This window comes from Lissotriton helveticus, chromosome 5_1 (assembly GCF_964261635.1).
Source record: "Lissotriton helveticus chromosome 5_1, aLisHel1.1, whole genome shotgun sequence".
Taxonomy (NCBI): domain Eukaryota; kingdom Metazoa; phylum Chordata; class Amphibia; order Caudata; family Salamandridae; genus Lissotriton; species Lissotriton helveticus.
In genome coordinates this window covers 10,990,711-11,008,626 of record NC_136065.1, presented here as the reverse complement: position 1 = coordinate 11,008,626, position 17,916 = coordinate 10,990,711, and the positions used below count along the sequence as shown (strand labels likewise).

General features: G+C 44.5%; 1 protein-coding gene across 1 annotated transcript in view; it reads left to right on the top strand.

Moving 5' to 3' along the window:
* LOC144752894 (RLA class I histocompatibility antigen, alpha chain 11/11-like) overlaps nt 1–17,916 on the top strand; it is a 161,707-nt gene that overhangs the window by 34,995 nt on the left and 108,796 nt on the right. The window contains exon 2 of the mRNA XM_078640719.1: nt 2,452–2,721. Within this exon, the coding sequence (XP_078496845.1) occupies nt 2,574–2,721 (148 nt within the window). The 5' untranslated portion in view covers nt 2,452–2,573. The remainder of the gene's footprint in view (nt 1–2,451; nt 2,722–17,916) is intronic.

Sequence of the window (17,916 nt, the reverse complement as noted above, 5' to 3'; positions counted from 1 at the left end):
GGTTGTGTGTGGGGATTAGTTTTACATGTGGTTAGAGGGTTGTGTGTGGGAATTAGTTACACGCTGTTAGAGGGGTGTGTGGGGGGATTAGTGTTACACACGGTTAGAGGGTTGTGTGCGGGAATTAGTTACACACGGTTAGAGAAGTGTGTGTGGGGGGATTAGTGTTACACATGGTTAGAGGGGTGTGTGCGGGGATTAGTATTTCACACTTTAGAGGGGTGCTTGTGGGGATTAGTTACACGCGGTTTGAGGGTAGTGTGTGGGAATTGGTGTTACATGTGATTAGGGTTAGAGGCTTGTGTGTGGGAATTAGTGTTATATGTGATTAGAGGGGTGTGTTTGGGAATTAGTGTTACATGTGGTTAGAGGGGTTTGTGCGTGGGTTAGTGTTACACACGGTTAGAGGGGTGTGTGTGGGAATTAGTTACACGCGGTTAGAGGGGTGTGTGTAGGGCGATTAGTGTTACACATGGTTAGAGGGGTGTGTGGGGCGATTAGTTACACGCGGTTAGAGGGGTGTGTGTGGGGATTAGTTACAAGTAGCTAGATGGGAGTGCGCGTGGATTAGTGTTACACACAATTAGAGAGGTGTGTGTGGGGATTAGTGTTGCACACGGTTAGGGGTTTGTGTGGGGATTATTGTTACACACAGAGGGGTGTGTGCAGGGATTACTGTTGCACACAGCTAGAGTGGTGTGTACGGGGATTAGTGTTACATGTGGTTAGAGGGGTGTGTGCAGGGATTAGTGTTATATATGGTTAGATTAGTGTGTGCAGGGATTAGTGTTACACATGGTTAGAGTGGAGTATGCTGGAATTAGTGTTACATATGGTTAGAGGAGTGTGTGTGGGGATTAGTTTTACACACAGTTAGAGGGGTGTGTGTGGGGATTAGTGTTACATGTGGTTAGAGATTTGTGTGTGGAAATTAGTGTTACATGTGGTTAGAGGGGCGTGTGCGGGAATTAGTGTTACATGTGGTTATAGGGGGTTTGGTGAGGGGATTAGAGTTACACCCGATTAGAGGGGTTTATGTGGGGATTATTGTTACACATGGTTAGAGTAGTGTGTGCAGGGCTTAGTGTTACATGAGGTTAGAGGGTTGTGTGTGGGAATTAGTGTTACATGTGGTTAGAGGAGTGTGTGTGGGGATTAGTGTTACATGTGGTTAGAGGGTTGTGTGTGGGAATTAGTGTTACATGTGGTTAGAGGGGTGTGCGGGAATTAGTATTACATGTGGTTCGAGGGGTGCGTGGGGAATTGGTGTTACATGTGGTTAGAGGGGTTTGTGCAGGGAGTAGTGCTACATGTGGTTAGAGGGGTGTGTGTGGGAATTAGTGTTACATGTGGTTAGAGGGGTGTGTGTGGGAATTAGTGTTACTTGTGGTTAGAGGGTTGTGTGTGGGAATTAGTGTTACATGTGGTTAGAGGGTTGTGTGTGGGAATTGGTGTTACATGTGGTTAGAGAGTTATGTGTGGGAATTGGTGTTACATGTGGTTAGAGAGTTGTGTGTGGGAATTGATGTTACATGTGGTTAGAGAGTTGTGTGTGGGAATTAGTGTTACATGTGGTTAGAGGGGTTTGTGCAGGGAGTAGTGTTACATGTGGTTAGATTGTTGTGTGTGGGAATTGGTGTTACATGTGGTTAGAGGGTTGTGTGTGGGAATTTGTGTTACTTGTGGTTAGAGGTTTGTTTGTGGGAATTAGTGTTACATGTGGTTAGAGGGGTTTGTGCAGGGAGTAGTGTTACATGTGGTTAGAGGGTTGTGTGTGGGAATTGGTGTTACATGTGGTTAGAGAGTTGTGTGTGGGAATTGATGTTACATGTGGTTAGAGGGTTGTGTGTGGGAATTGGTGTTACATGTGGTTAGAGAGTTATGTGTGGGAATTGGTGTTACATGTGGTTAGAGAGTTGTGTGTGGGAATTAGTGTTACATGTGGTTAGAGGGGTTTGTGCAGGGAGTAGTGTTACATGTGGTTAGATTGTTGTGTGTGGGAATTGGTGTTACATGTGGTTAGAGGGTTGTGTGTGGGAATTGGTGTTACTTGTGGTTAGAGGGTTGTGTGTGGGAATTAGTGTTACATGTGGTTAGAGGGGTTTGTGCAGGGAGTAGTGTTACATGTGGTTAGAGGGTTGTGTGTGGGAATTGGTGTTACATGTGGTTAGAGAGTTGTGTGTGGGAATTGATGTTACATGTGGTTAGAGGGTTGTGTGTGGGAATTAGTATTACATGTGGTTAGAGGGGTTTGTGCGAGGGTTAGTGTTACACATGGTTAGAGAGGTATGTGCTAGGAGTAGTGTTACACACAGAAGGGTGTGTGCAAGATCAGTGCAACGAGTGTGGTGTGAGGGAATTTGTGAAACACTTAAGAGGGATGTGTGGGGGCCTTCATGGAAGGCAATATCCACTTTCTAATTCTAATTCTCTTTCCCTCCCCTCCCCCAGGCTTGCACTCTCTCCGGTATCTGTTCTCCCTCCTGTCGAAGCCCCTCCCTGGAGCCCCCCAGTTTTCCGTAGTGGGGTTTGTGGATGACGTCCCCATCATTGCTTACACCAGCGAGAGCGGCATGGCGGGGCCCCGGGCCCCCTGGATGGAGAACATCACAGACAAGGATCCTCAGTTCTGGAAAGACAATACATACATCTTTCAAGTAGTGAAGGACACGCTGAGTGACAAGCTGAGGGAGCTGATGGAGCAGAATAATCAGACCTCGGGTGAGTCACTGAGGAAGGGGGTGAGCAATGAGAGGAGATGGATGTCAGCGACTGCGGGGTGTGAGAGGGTTGAGGGGGAGACAAGCGCCACAAGGGCAGTGAATGCTGCAAAAGGAGGCAGAACCAGCCGAAGAGAAATAGGAATGCATTTTTTTTAAATAATTTCCTTCACATTTTTAATATTTCATTACACCTCCAATAAATATACTCATGGTCTGTTCATCATTCAAGCAAAATGCACAGCTTGCAGCAGCACCCACAGCCAGCTGTGTGATTTTCGGCAGCTGTCTGGTCCCCAGGTTCCATCTCCTCCAATGTGACTCTCCTCTGCGGGCCAGGACTCCCAAGGGCCTCAGACGTTTAGGTGTTCACATGGGCTGCCCCTGGCATGACATATAGAAGGTTCCAAGAGTTCTTAAATGTTCAAATGCGGTGCACATATGCACAGGGTATGCATCGGAGCGTTCAATTTCCCTGACTGGAGAAAGTGTCCATTGATTCCAGAGGGCACCATCTGCTGCATTATCTGCAGATTTTAACATCAAACTGATGGAAGCTCAAACGGATCTAAAGTTACTAAACATGTGCCATGTGGTTGCGCGCAGTGGAAGGCCCTTCGGAAAAGTGAAACGGTCTCCTTTCAGTTGCTTATTTCTGTGATTTGTTGTAAAACTGGTACTACTGAGGTGATATATTTGCTCAGACAGTATTACCAGGTGAAATAATTACAAAATAATGCAGTACTACCATCAATAAAGGTGATGCAATATGCCACATAATTTGGCTTCTCTTGCTGCATAATTTAGTAAACCCTGCCGCATACATTTTGTGCTCCCTTGATGCATAATTCCAGTGGCCCTGAGCATATTGTGATTGAAACAATATAATCTTGACACAGTGTAATTTAGTAGACCTACATTGAATGTTTACTGGATAATTTAACACACTTTAGGCTCTGCCTTTAGACTCTAGGCAGATACTGCATTTTTGAGCAGCAACTAATGAGGCGTCCTGTTTGTTCTCTCCTCTTGTGCTGAGTATTTGTAATTAGATTGTACATCACAGGGGACAGAAATGCTAATACTTACAGTGTTCAGACTTTTGATCGTGGTACCAGAGGCAACGTTTGGGTGACTGATAATATACACATGACATAGTCCTCTTTAGGTTACTTGCTAGATATTAGTCCCTTTAAATGAAGAGTTAATTAATTCATTATGGATGGAGGAGTATGCCACATCCGAATCATGAATACAGGAATTTATTTTGTGAAGTATATTTTTTTGTGTAGAGATTATTAGATCAGTGATTTTTTTTCTCCCCTGCTTGTTTACTTTATGTCAAAATCTGTTTATTGAATGGAATTTTACAGATCACAAACATTGCATGAAAACTAAAGACCTTAGTGCGTTCAAGCCTACTTACTTTACAGGTGCTATTCCAAGTCCATAGGGGCATATCATCAACAAGAAGCGATAAACATCGCTGACCGCTCTTAGAGCGTTACAACTTAACGCCAGCTATCGCTGGATCCTATCGCGGAGATAGCGTGCTATCAGCAATGCCTATCTCCAATGCGATAGGTAATACAGCGGTGTAAGTGTGCGCTTACAGCTGGAAACCCAGCAATAACATGAAGGTGAAAATGAGAACCTTGTTGATAGTGAAGGGCAGACTCATCCCTACAATCCACCTCCCATTGGAAGACATGGGTAAGTCACTTCTGAAGCAGGCGTAAACAAAGCTGCGATAAGCGGGCTTAGTGATATTATTATTGGCGCTACACAGGTTTGCACCATACTTGCTGATAGGAGTCGCTCGTGTTAGTGACATTTCAACGGTTATTTCACTGCGGAAAGCCCACTATGCATCTCATTAGTGGTGAGATGCTGGACGTTGGGAAAACAGGTGCTGAGGCAAGGATTCACGCGATAGCGTGACCTTGCTGATCATGCGATAAAATTATCACTGCTTTTCGGCCGAAAACAGATGCAAAAGCGGCGATAAACTTATTGTGGCACCTTGATGATATGCCCCTTAGTTAGCTAGAGTACACACACGGTTTCACATTACACAGTGAACAGCTCCTGAATCTGAACTCAAAGGTGAGGGCCTGCACTAGTGTGGTGGGTGACCCCACCATCTACCATACAGTATAAGCGCAAACCCTCTGTGGCGCTTCAAGCATGTTGAGCGCATTGGTAGATGAACAATTGAAACCCAAATGGGTAAGTAATGTCTGTATTCCGCAAAATAACAAAGAAAAGAAACCAAGAACGAAAAAAGAACTACCAACAACTTTACCCAGGGAGGTTCATGAGGCAATGGCAGGATCTGATAGGGGGGAGGAGAAGCAAATAAAGGGGGAGCCAGACCCTAGCAGGAACCCCCCGTGGCCCCCTCAGGGGAAACCATTAACAGGGCAACACACCTGCGATCTCAACCTAGAGAGAAGATGGGTCGTGACCTAATCAAAAAGACATGTAAGGCTCTTAATCTCGGTCTGCAGGCAAACATTGGGAGACCTTCGGAGAGGTAACTGACTAGGGGGCTCCAAATATATATTCGAAGCCCTTGCGAGAATCGTCAGCTATCTCGGAAAGGCGTTCTAGCGCCAGTGCGTGCCACAGGCGGGCATGCCACTGAGTGAGCGAGAGAGCCTCAGGCTTCTTCCAGGCTGCGGCTAAGGCCATCTTCGCTGCACTCAGGCATAAACACATCATAGATCTATCTCCGTGGGTCTGGTACTTAAGTAGGGGATTGCGGACTCCTAGTAGGACATGCTCTATAGAATCGCCAATGGATACCCTAGTATGAGCTTAATTTGGGAGAGAATCTCGGGGCATATTATCAACAAATAGCGATATTAATCGCTATGTAGACGTAGCTGCAATTTTTTTATCACCGCGCATCACCGGATTTTATCGCTGAGATAACGTGCTATTAGCAGCTTTTATCTCAAAAGCGATAAAATTCCAGGCGATAGCGGCAAAATCTGTGAATATCGCTGAGAATACAGCAATATTCATGCATTATCACTGGTCTGAGCAGGCGTTAGTTTTTGGAGATATTCGCGCTTAGCGCAAATATTTCCAACGCTACGCCTGTGTTGGTAATAGGCGATAGCGAGGTTAGCGACTTCTTTCAGTCGCTAACAGGTTGGGTACGCCCACTTTGCATGTCATTAGCGATAAATATCGCTGACATGCAAAGCGGGCCCCAAACCACTCGCTATCGCCTACAAGCTGTCACTAACTGCTGTTAGCGACAGCTTGCTAATAGGGCGATAGAATTATCGCCACCCTTGATAATATGCACCCTCATTCCAATAGGTCTATATGACCGGGCAGTCCAATCAGATGTGTTTGAAATCCCCCAGGAGGCCACACCCTTGCCAGCACCGGTCAGAAATGTCAGGGAAGATGGAGTGCAATTTGTGTGGGTGGAGATACCAATCGTATAATGTTTTATGGTGGGCTTCCCTTACATACATAGACTTGTTAAACTTCGCTATATCTTTGTACAGGGAGTTCCTTTGTTCGTCCGAGGGTGGCTCTTGCAACATGCCCTCCCAGAACATTCTGTGATGTTGTGTGCGGTGTGGAGATAGGGTAAGTAGAAGGGTGGAAAGAAAGGAGATACACCTCCTCCCCATTGTGCCAGACCTAAGAAATTTTTCTGGAGGGAGTAGTATCCTTGTGGCCGCTTGGCGGTACTGGGGTTGTTGTACCCAGTGCACCAGCTGCGTATAATGATGGTGCTCAGTGCGCAGTAGGTGGTATTGGGACATGCAGTCAGTGAATGTGCATATTTTGTCCCCATTGAAAAGGTCCGATATCTTGATGCAGCCGCCTTCTTTCCAGAGGTCGAAAGGCCCTTGGTGGAGAGCCGGAGGAAAGACCGCACTAAAGTGGATGGAGTTATAAGGGGGCGGGAACGTGATCAGGGGTAGCGTTTTGGTCACCATATCACACCCTTGGAGTGTTGGGGAAGTAGGAACACTGAGGTAGGCGTAGGCGGACCTGTCTGATTTCTGTCTCCAGGGGAAATCCCATATCGTTCTCCACGTCACCTGTCCATAACTTCTCTGATTCTCTACGGGACCACTCACTCAGTACTCGTAGTTGTGCAGCCCTGTAGAAAGTTAAAAAGTCCGGAAGGGCAAGACCCCCTTTAGTGCGCGGCCTCGTCAAAAGGTGGTAGGAGAGCCGAGTACGTTGACCCTGCCAGGTGAACTTGAGAAGGATGGTTTTTAATTCAGTAAAAAGACCTTTATCAGGTGGGATGGGGAGCCCCTGGAAGTGATAAAGGAGACTGGCTGATACATTAATCTTGGTCGTATTTATCCTGCCAATCCAGGTGATATAGGCCGCACTCCATTTTTTAAAGGCCGTTGCAAGTTGCCTAAGCAGGGGAGGAAAGTTGGCCTTACATAGGTCACTGAGCTTGGGGTTGTTTTGGACGCCTAAGTATTTGATGTCTGCATGCCCACTGGAAGGGAGACACTTCTGTTAGTAGCCTCTGAGTCTCTGGCAGCAGGGTAAGATTTAGAATGAAAGATTTAGAGGGATTGACCTTGAACTCGGACACAATTTCGAAGTGCTCCAGTTCCTGGCCAATTTCAGAGAGGAAGGTAGCTGGGTTGGTGAGCCGCAGCAGGATATCTTCCGCAAATAGGGCTCTTTTGTGATCATCGGTCCCGAATCTGATCTGACTGATCTGATTTGTCTGCACCCTCACCGCAAAAGGTTCTATGCTAAGGGCAAAAAGCATTGGGGACAGAGGACAGCCTTGTCTCGTCCCTCTAGCTAAGTTAAAAAAAATCAGAGGCCACCCCATTGACCAGGACCCTAGTACTAGGGGCACTAAAATTAGCATGGATTATCCCTATGAAAGCCTCACAGAACCCGAATTGACGCAGAGACTCAGGTAAGCCCAATCAACCCAGTCAAAGTCCTTCTCTGCATTGAGTGATAATAAAGCTGCCAGGAGGTATTTCTTTTGGGCTTTGTCTGTAAGGTGAAATATTATTCGGAGGTTGTCATGTGTCTGGCGCCCTTTAATGAACCCCGACTGATCCGGAACTATGAGATCAGGGAAGATGTTCTCGAGCCTAGTGACCAGTATTTTGGAGTAGAGTTTTGTAACTGAATTAAGGAGGACTGTAGGATGTTATGATGATCATTTTTGTGGATCTTTTCCTAGTTTAGGGATGCTGGAGATCAGGGCATCCCCCATGGTCGGTGACACCGCCTGATGAGATGCGATAGCATTGAACAACTCAGTGAGGTGAGGGGTCAAATCGGCTGCAAAAGTGCGATAAAAGTGCATCGTGAAGCCGTCGAAGCCTAGTGCTTTATGGCGTTTAGGGAGTCTATAGCAGCCTGCACCTCATCCATAGTGATTGCCCCTCCCAAAGTATCGTTGGTGGATGCTGGGGCCTGGGGGAGGTCAAGCGTGTCTAGGTACTGTATTTGATCAGGCTCCCTGAGTGATGCCGCCTGATATAGTGTGTGATAAAATTCACAAAAGGCCCCAGCTTTCCCTTCCTCACTATCATGGATTGTGCCATTATCGTCAATGATCTGTTTCACAAATGCCTTTTCTTGTTTGACCCACAGCTGCTTTGCCAGGTGTGTGACCACCTTGACCTTCCCCTCGTACCCTCCGGCTTGAAGCCTCAGGATAGTCTTCTCTGCTCTGTTATTGTAGATAACGTTGAGTTTCTCCCTAAGGGCCGTGACCTTTCAGAGAGAAGCAGCAGAAAGGGTGTCCTTGTTAGTCCTTTCCGCCTCCAACAACTCCTGCTCTAAATCTATCCTCTCCTTAGTCTGAAGCCATCTGAGGGAGGGGGCTAGGGAGATGCAGTGACCCCTGATATGCTCCTTAAAGGCATCCCAATTGTTCATCAGGGACATATCCCCAGGACCATTGAGAAGGAAGAAGTCCCTTATTGCTTTGCGGAGATCATCTTGGTGGAATCTATCCCTACATAGTGCCTCCGGGAAGTATCATCTGGATAGTTTGGATCTAGGGGCCGGCCTGTTTAGCGGACAGGTCAGAGATGCATGATCTGAAATAGCCATAGGGAGGAAAATGGAAGTTGTGACCGAGTGCACAAGCAACTGGCTGAGAAAAATATGGTTGATTCTTTAAAATGATCTGTGAGTGTGGGAAAAGAAAGAGAAATCCCTCATGGTAGGATTGAGGGACTTCTATATGTCAATTAGACCCAATTGGTGGATTGATTGCTTGAGTGAGTTAGGGAACACCCCTCCTCCTGCCCTATGTGAGTGTGTGGTGTCTACCTGCGGGTCCCAGAATAGGGACCCGCAGGTAGACACCTCATGACGATTATGTCCCCAGCCACAAACCCTGCTAGGGAATCTAAAAAGTGGGAAACAAAGTCCACCTGTCCTGCATTGGGGGCGTATATTGAGGCTCGTGATGTACTAGAAATCCTCAAACTCCTTCTCAGGGGTCTTACCAATAAGTAGTCCATTCAAAAGCAGCAAAGAAATCAACAGAGAATCTGAAATATGAAAATACATCTTTATTACAATTAATTGTGAGGCTACGTCGCCCAGTCACCCCTAAAGCAACTGAATGAGGCAGCCTGCTGAATGGTCTCAGCACAGACCTTTTATACCATTTATTATGCCCTAGGCACACATTTTCTCTTTGAAGTACATTATTGTTGGTCACTCCCAGGACGTGCACACAAAGCACTGTATGATGACAAACCCACTTTCAAGATAAGTCCAGGCCATAAACAATGTCCACATAATGCGTACATTCTCTAGCTGACAAGTCCGGATAAACCCAAAACAGTAAGATCACAGCCCATGTCATAAATAGCTCGTGGAGTCAGGAACAGGAACAGATGGAAGTAAGATAGGCACGTTTGTGTGTAGTAAATCTTTACAATGTCCTGTGCTCTGATCTATAATCTTGATCAGCTAAAGGGCAGGAACTGGCTTGGCAAGGTTAGCCTCATGCAACAGGGTCAGCTTTCACCAGGTCATGCAGGAGTCAGCACAAACCCATGCTAAGGTTATGTCCTTAAATACTTGTTCTGCCCCAGTGAGGGCCTACTGTAAGGGCAATCCACAAAATGGCTGCTATGCACAAGATGGAACCCGAGGGTTCAGAACAAAACCTTCAAATACACAGTGAATCCATTGGTGTAATATGACGAAAACACTTGCACTTGCTGAACTCACTGTTTACGGTCTGCTGTTACCAAATTCATAACAGAATCATGATATTTAAAACACAGGTTCAGAATTCAAGGAACCACAGACCATCCTTTTGCCCTTACATAGGCAATCACTCAGTCTATATCTGCAACTGTGCCCAAAGTTCGTTATAAGCCTCTTTGGAAGGCTTCTATTGTCCATCAAATCCGCTTCCATTGTCTTCTTCCGAGTTGGGCCTCTCGATTCAGGCCTTTTCATGAGAAAAAGTACTGCTTAGTTGGAGTGCCCTCCTGGCAAACACCCACAGCTCACTCGAAAGTCTCAATGTCTCAAAACAATGCACCAGTGTCTCTTCTTTGTGGCAGACACTACAAATGATGTGCTCTTCATCGATCATGGGCACAAAACATCTCGTGCTGATCCAAGCACTACTGAGAAACAACCTCTCAAGATCAGCAGCACTTTCAGACTCCAACACTCACTATTTAGTGTCAGAGGACGCTCAAGCTGCTCTCTCATGGGCACCAGAATATAGTGCCTTTCCGTCGGAGCAAAGGGAAAAGAGGTGTGTGTGTGGCCAAAACTCGGGCCAAGGGCTCAAGGGACTGTACACTGTCAGAGGTTTCCAGCACATAACAGGTAGAAAGCTCAAACAAACAGAAGCTCTCATTCTGTGGCAAACAAGGAACCAACTCCTTTTTTTTTTCTGCAATGCCTTCCGATGAAGCAAATGCCTTGCTTGGGAGGTACCATTGACGGCACGCTGATGATCGCTGTCCAGCCTCGTGACTTTCTGGTTGCAGGAATTGTAGAGCCAAGAAGTCTGTCATTCATCTGTAGCGGTCACTGATGGGGAGTGGGCTTAGTCTCGATCACAGGTCTGCAGGGTATCACTCTTCCTTTGACTCTGGAAGATCCGGCAGAACCTAGTGATATAGGAAATGTAACCTAGTGACATAGGAAATGTAACCTAGTGATATAGGAAATGTTAGTTTCCTTCAAATCAAGCACAAAAAACAGTTCATGGGTTTTAACAAGGGGACTGCAAGCAGGTGGCCTGCAATCTGCAAGGGAGTGGCAATACGCCATGGGAATCTAAATGGATGTCCTCACACAGTGGCATTGTCTAATGGGGTAAATACATATTTTCCTTAATGATTAAGCCTAGGTGTTCCTAAATTCCTTATCTAGAACATCTCAAATAGAGAAATGACATAATACAGATTATCAAGGAACTGAAGAAAAGTCCCTTTAAAAAATGTGCATCAAGTGCACTATGCAATACAAAGGCTAATGATCAAATGTGCAGACAAAAAGACAAGAACTAGAGAGTCCTGGTATTTGCATGATTAGAACACATCTGATCCCACCAAAAATTAAAGCAGCAGGAACAGAAGAGAACTGAAAAATTAAAATAGACATTGAAAATTCGTCATGTTCAAAAGGTAAACTTAAGATATCTCCTATCGAGATGGAAAACTTGTCTTACTATAATATTGGGTCAGTTAACCAGTCTATCACTACCCCGACAGTCAGTCTGAAAAAAACATTGAAGTAGGCCTGAGGAAAATTCTTGAAAACCAGTCTGGTCATACAAAAGGGAATTATACATAACATGGGGGGGTCCCTGATACATCACTGCAGTCTAGAAGTGTGAACATAAACAATACGCCCATAATAATAAATGGGCTGACTGGTGAAAGGAATATGGAAAAGGGAAATGGAACTAGGACACAACTAAAATCCCCAATAACTAAGCATGATGCGACATCGGTCAGGGGAGAAGCAACAAAAGAAAAATCTATAGGAAGAACAAGAGTTTGCTTGGGTGCCTCAGGCATGTGACACAGCACCAAGAGTACAGGGGATACACAAAAGACCAAAGTTACACAAATTTTAACTCTACCGCTGGCAACTACACCATATACGGTAATCTTAACTAATGTTCCTGTTCTCTCTTCAGGGAGAAAAAAAAAATGAAACCTGGTTTCCTTTCAAGGGACAAAGCCATATGTTATTTGGGAAACAGAACATGATTAAGCAATGCAATATAGAAATTAGGCCACCTTGAGTCACAGATCTATAATTCCATCCTTAGGTCCAATCAAGGATACATAAATGTAGGGCTGCCTGTTCCTTTAAGGGAAGGGGCAGTAAGTGACTAACAGCAGGTGACACACTTTGATCCTGTATATCTTTTTAGTTTTCTTCAATATCATTATAGCCAAATTTAGGCATGCACTGGTAAAAGTGCTGCCTGTCTTCCTCACAGTATGAAAACCATATCTGTGAAATTTATCATTATACCAAATCCATCCAACTGTTGTGCAATGATACGTATCGTCATACGGGTCCTTTCACAACACAGGGGAACGTGTAATAGTAACAACATAAAACAAAACATACACACAAAAAAAATGCACATGTCAAGCCATCAGATATACTTGCTGTATATCAAGCACAAAAAAAGCACAGACAAAACAATAGCATATGTGAATAAGCGGTGACACACAGCACCATGGCACATGTACTTTATGCACTGTAAACCTGCAGCCCAAAACCCAATATTTGGGCCTGTCTAAATTTGTCAGGTCTAAAAGCCTTACCTCCTTTTGACAGTAGAGCATCAGGCAGTGGGAGTCTGCTGTCAAATATAACTTTGCTGTCTCTCTTCTAACATACAGGACCAGCTAAAATATTTCACGATAGGGCTTAATACACAAACGAAAACATGAACATTTCTTTCCAAAGAAATTACACAAAAACACATCTCCTTTCAACTAACCAAACTCACGTGTCTTGTCAGCCTTAGAACAATCCATGAATGATCTGTAGGCAGAAGCAGAAAAATACACACCACACCTCGCAACATCAAGCCACCTTATTTTTACCGTTCTAAAAGAAATGGTTACACTGACACTCCATATTAATTTGGCACCTATAATTTCCACTGTGAAAAATAATTCCTAATTAGCAAATCATTTTCACTTAGGCCTGTAGCCTGTAGCCTTCAAAATTTTGGAAAAGGGCTGCATCTTATTTTCTATCTAAGACTTAATGCAACACTTCGTTTTCTGTCAAATAAACGCAACTAGCAAACATTATTTTTCTTAGCGTGGAGACACAAATGTATCAGTTCTGCAGAGCATTTAACATGATGTTTGGGACTTTCAAAGAAACCCCTTTTTATTTTCCCTATTAAATTAAGTTCTTTCATTTTATTGATGTTCTCACGGAGAAACCAGAAACCCCACCTTTAGAGGCTCGTTCAGAAAGGTCATTCTGCATTTCTCGGAGGCAAAGTCCTAATTAAAATGTCACAAATGTCAACATGACAGTCTTCTCCATTGTTTACAGGGAAACTAAAATATAACATCTCAGCAGCGTTGCTCGAGCCAGCCTCTGCAATTCTCTCTGCCCTCAGCTTCTGCCACACTGAAGCTGTCAAAGCCAGAAGGCCTAACTAATTTCTCCTAACCTGTAATAATTATCTCTATTTTGAAAAATAATTTCTCTTTTTTAGACGCTAAAATTATCTCTATTCCCAGATTATTAAACTACATTTACTGTGAATAATTCACGAAACCTAATAACACACATACCAGTTTTTTTTAGAGTAAATGCTTGTTGCAATCCTATGGTACACACTTCATCAGTCCTTAAATGAACAAACTTTTCCGTAGGCCTAGCTGAAGCTAGAACCTTCAACCCTGATATAAAAACAAGCCTTTGTACTGGCACATTAACCCACTGAATCATAAGAAGGCACAACCTGCAAATATATATCAAAACCTAAATGTATGCATTTACTGAAGCTGAGACACTTTAAAAAGTACTCTAAATGAAAGCAAAATGCAGTTTAAACAGTGCTTTTGCTCAAAATCGACTTTCATATTTTGGGCATTAAAAAATGAATATCCTACAATTTTCTTGCATAATATGTATTACTAGAATGTCTATTACATAACCCTTGAGTCAGGCATTTGAAAATAATAACTTATACTTTATAAAAATGAGCTTGCTTGCACCTATGCCAAGGGGAAATTATACACACGAATGCTTGTCATTTTAGTGATGCAACATAACTTAAATCAAAGTTTAATGCTAGGAGGTCATAGTATGAGTGTTAAGCTTTATAAATATTAAAAAACGATTTTTGTAGCACTTATTTTTAATAATTATTTTTCATAATTAATAATTTTTTCTTCTAATAAAACCAATAATTCCTTTTTGTGATTGTTCTACATATAAGAGCCCGCTGCATCCCTTGTCTGTCATTTAGATGCATTAACTCACAAACCTAAACGCGTCACATTCCTGCGTCACATTTTTGCGCCACATTTATTTAAAAGGACGGTTATGCAAAATTCCACCCGTGTTTAACTGGAAAAGTGCTGGCTGAATGAACATTCCTATCAAATATACTGCAGCTGAAATGTTTGCCTATGAACATCTAATACAGTGCATCTAAGGAAAATGCTGTAAATGTATTTATTTTTGTAAAAATAGACAATTTCGTATTTTTTTTGGGGGCCTTATTTATATCTATTGAATGTTTTTCCTAATTTTACCCTTTAAGTGTGTAACGGCAGTTTTGTATATGTGCACAATTGCTCATTCTACAAACTAAAGAGCAACACATACCCATCTTAGCACATTACATGTTTAATTTCTGTATCTTTTACTCAAGTTTCTACTCAACATTAACCAACCAGCATTTTACTTAACAAACTGAAAACATCAAGAAAACCAACAAACACACATTGGGCCCACTCCATACACAAACAGAAAGGAGGTCAAACACTCAGGACACACAATACAGCGCGCTTTAGCTAAATAGAGCTCATAAGTTGGAGTTCCAACCAGAGGTATCGGACATGAACCCTCCAATCGGGAATCCCTGTTGCAACTTAAACAAAACCAAATACCAAATTTGCTATGATTAGGCATCTGCGCTCACTAACCAAGCTTCAAACTTCAAGGGGCTACCTCTATCAATACACTCGCAAATGTACGAGACCCTCGGTTTTTGAATATTGCAATGTTCAAATAAACTAAGGACCAAAGAACTAAGAACTAAGGACTGGGAGCGACCCACTTATACGTCAACTAAAGCAGATGGAGAAAAGTCTCTTCATTACCTGCCTACACAAATTGCAATTCGCATATACAAACCTATACAAACTAATCAAAGCTATACCAAACAAATAGTTGTCCAAATTCTAACTGCCAAGTTCTAACTGCACTAACAGTCTCTTTTTTTAAAAAAAAAACACTTACGCCAAAAAGGTTCCTCAGTCAGGAGTGAGAGTTTAAGTCAGAAAAATCAAAAATATACTGGGCCGCAGAGACAAAGAATCCCCCAGAACCTCTGTGCACAGAGTACCTCTTTTAGTAGATTTCTGTATTGCCTGCCCCAGTAGATTTCTGACAAGATTACTCCTCCAGATAGTCACTTCTTGATGAGGCCCATCGTTGGTCGCGCCATCTGATGTACTAGAAATCCTCAAACTCCTTCTCAGGGGTCTTACCAATAAGTAGTCCATTCAAAAGCAGCAAAGAAATCAACAGAGAATTTGAAATATGAAAAGACATCTTTATTATAATTAATTGTGAGGCTACGTCGCCCAGTCACCCCTAAAGCAACTGAATGAGGCAGCCTGCTGAATGGTCTCAGCACAGACCTTTTATGCCATTTATTATGCCCTAGGCACACATTTTACCTTTGAAGTACATTATTGTTGGTCACTCCCAGGACGTGCAAACAAAGCACTGTATGATGACAAACCCACTTTCAAGATAAGTCCAGGCCATAAACAATGTCCACATAATGCGTACATTCTATAGCTGACAAGGCCGGATATACACAAAACAGTAAGATCACAGCCCATGTCATAAATAGTTCGTGGAGGCAGAAACAGGAACAGATGGAAGTAAGATAGGCACGTTTGTGTGTAGTAAATCTTTACAATGTCCTGTGCCCTGATCTATAATCTTGATCAGCTAAAGGGCAGGAACTGGCTTGGCAAGGTTAGCCTCAAGCAACAGGGTCAGCTTTCGCCAGGTCATGCAGGAGTCAGCACAAACCCATGCTAAGGTTATGTCCTTAAATACTTGTTCTGCCCCAGTGAGGGCCTACTGTAAGGGCAATCCACAAAATGGCTGCTATGCACAAGATGGAACCCGAGGGTTCAGAACAAAACCTTCAAATACACAGTGAATCCATTGGTGTAACATGACGAAAACACTTGCACTTGCTGAACTCACTGTTTATGGTCTGCTGTTACCAAATTCATAACAGAATCATGATATTTAAAACACAGGTTCAGAATTCAAGGAACCACACTCGTGTGCAGGTCCTACCCATTAATGACCCCTTGACCATGAGAAATCTGCCCTCCCTATCTTTCTGCGTGGCCTCGTGGATGAAATGTGCAGAGGAATAAAACAGAAGGGACACGCCATTTTGTTGTTTAGGACTACTGGCCTGGAATATCAGTGGGAAATGTTTATGTTATAGCCTGAGTTCTTTTTCCTTCTTGAGATGGGATTCTTGAATCGTCACTACCTGCGGTGCCGGGTCCCCCAAGTACTTCCAGAGACACTGCCATTTGTTAGGGGAGTTCAAGCCCCTGACATTCCATGAAAATAGTTTAACCCCCGTAGCCACCCCCAGAGCCAGCCAAGTGGTAGTCAGAGACCCCTATCCACTCACATCCCCAACACCCCCACCCCGCCACTCCACCATCCCTGGGTATAACAAATATGAACAAAAGAACAACAACAAAAAACATGAAAAGCATGGTGCTCAACGCAGTCCCTAAGGACTGAATTGTTGGATCGGTATCAGGGCAGGACCAATCCCGCACCCAGATTCCCGCAAGAGTTCCATGGCTGATCGTTTCTCCAGGGGTGCTCGAATTAGAACAAGTCTTTAGTGTCGCCCATCCTCGACTGTGTAACCAGGTGTTCGCATCCTAGTAGGCCCCGAAAGTCACAGAGTGGGGGGTTGATCCCCCAGCGCCTATCAGATCCTAGCCCAGAGGGCGTCGGGGCATTCAAAGAGGAGCTCAGAAGATTATAGTTTGTTGAAAGCAGAGCTGCCCTCCAGGGCAGATAGAGGAGTGAGATCAGCGTTTGCACAGTCTAATCATGACGTCTTCTTGTTAGATCCTGTGGCTTTCTGCCAAGTTCCGGGGGCACCTCGGTCTGTCTGCCGCCCCCCAGCTTCCTCGCACAGTGGGATTTTTGTGCAGCGATGTGCGGCCCAACCCCAGTAAGGCTACCGCCCCCTCCACCTCAGAGAAGTTGTGCTGTTTGTTGGGTAGTGAGAAGGCAATACCAAAGGGATAAGTCCACCTGTATTTGACTTGACGTTCTCGGAGGGCGGAGGTAACAAGGCGAAACTGTTGGCGTCTCATCATGGTGGCCTGTGCGAAATCCTGAAAGAGCACACAGGAAGCTCCTTAGTAGTTGATCGTGTCTTGTTCTCTGGCTTTATGGAGTACCAGTTCCTTGGTTTTGAAGGAGGCAAACTTGGCCAAGATGTCTCTTGGGTGTTGGTTCTTTCTTTCCCGATCCTTCCTGATTGCTCATTGAATCTCCAGGCAGAGGGTAGCTGGTGCTCGCTGGGGAGAGACAGCCACCATGAATCTGTTCCCAGGCACTAGTGTGATTGGGGGGGTGGCCACTCTCACCAGTTCAGAAGAAGGATGCACTGCTCTCAGGGTACTCCTGCCGTCGACACCGTCACCGGAGCCCAGCCTCACCCTCTGCTGCAATTTCTAGGCACCTGGAGCACTCTACACCTCAGGGGGCCCTCAGCATTGGGCGCATGCCTTTGACGAGTCTGCCATTATCTCCGAGTCGGGATGCCGTCTCTATGCCGACCCCTTCATCTCTCTACTGCGCTCCAGTGCACGGTTGAGGTCGCGGGGCCAGGGGAGAGGCCGACACAGGTACCACCCATCAGCAGCCCAGCACAAGTTCTCAGACA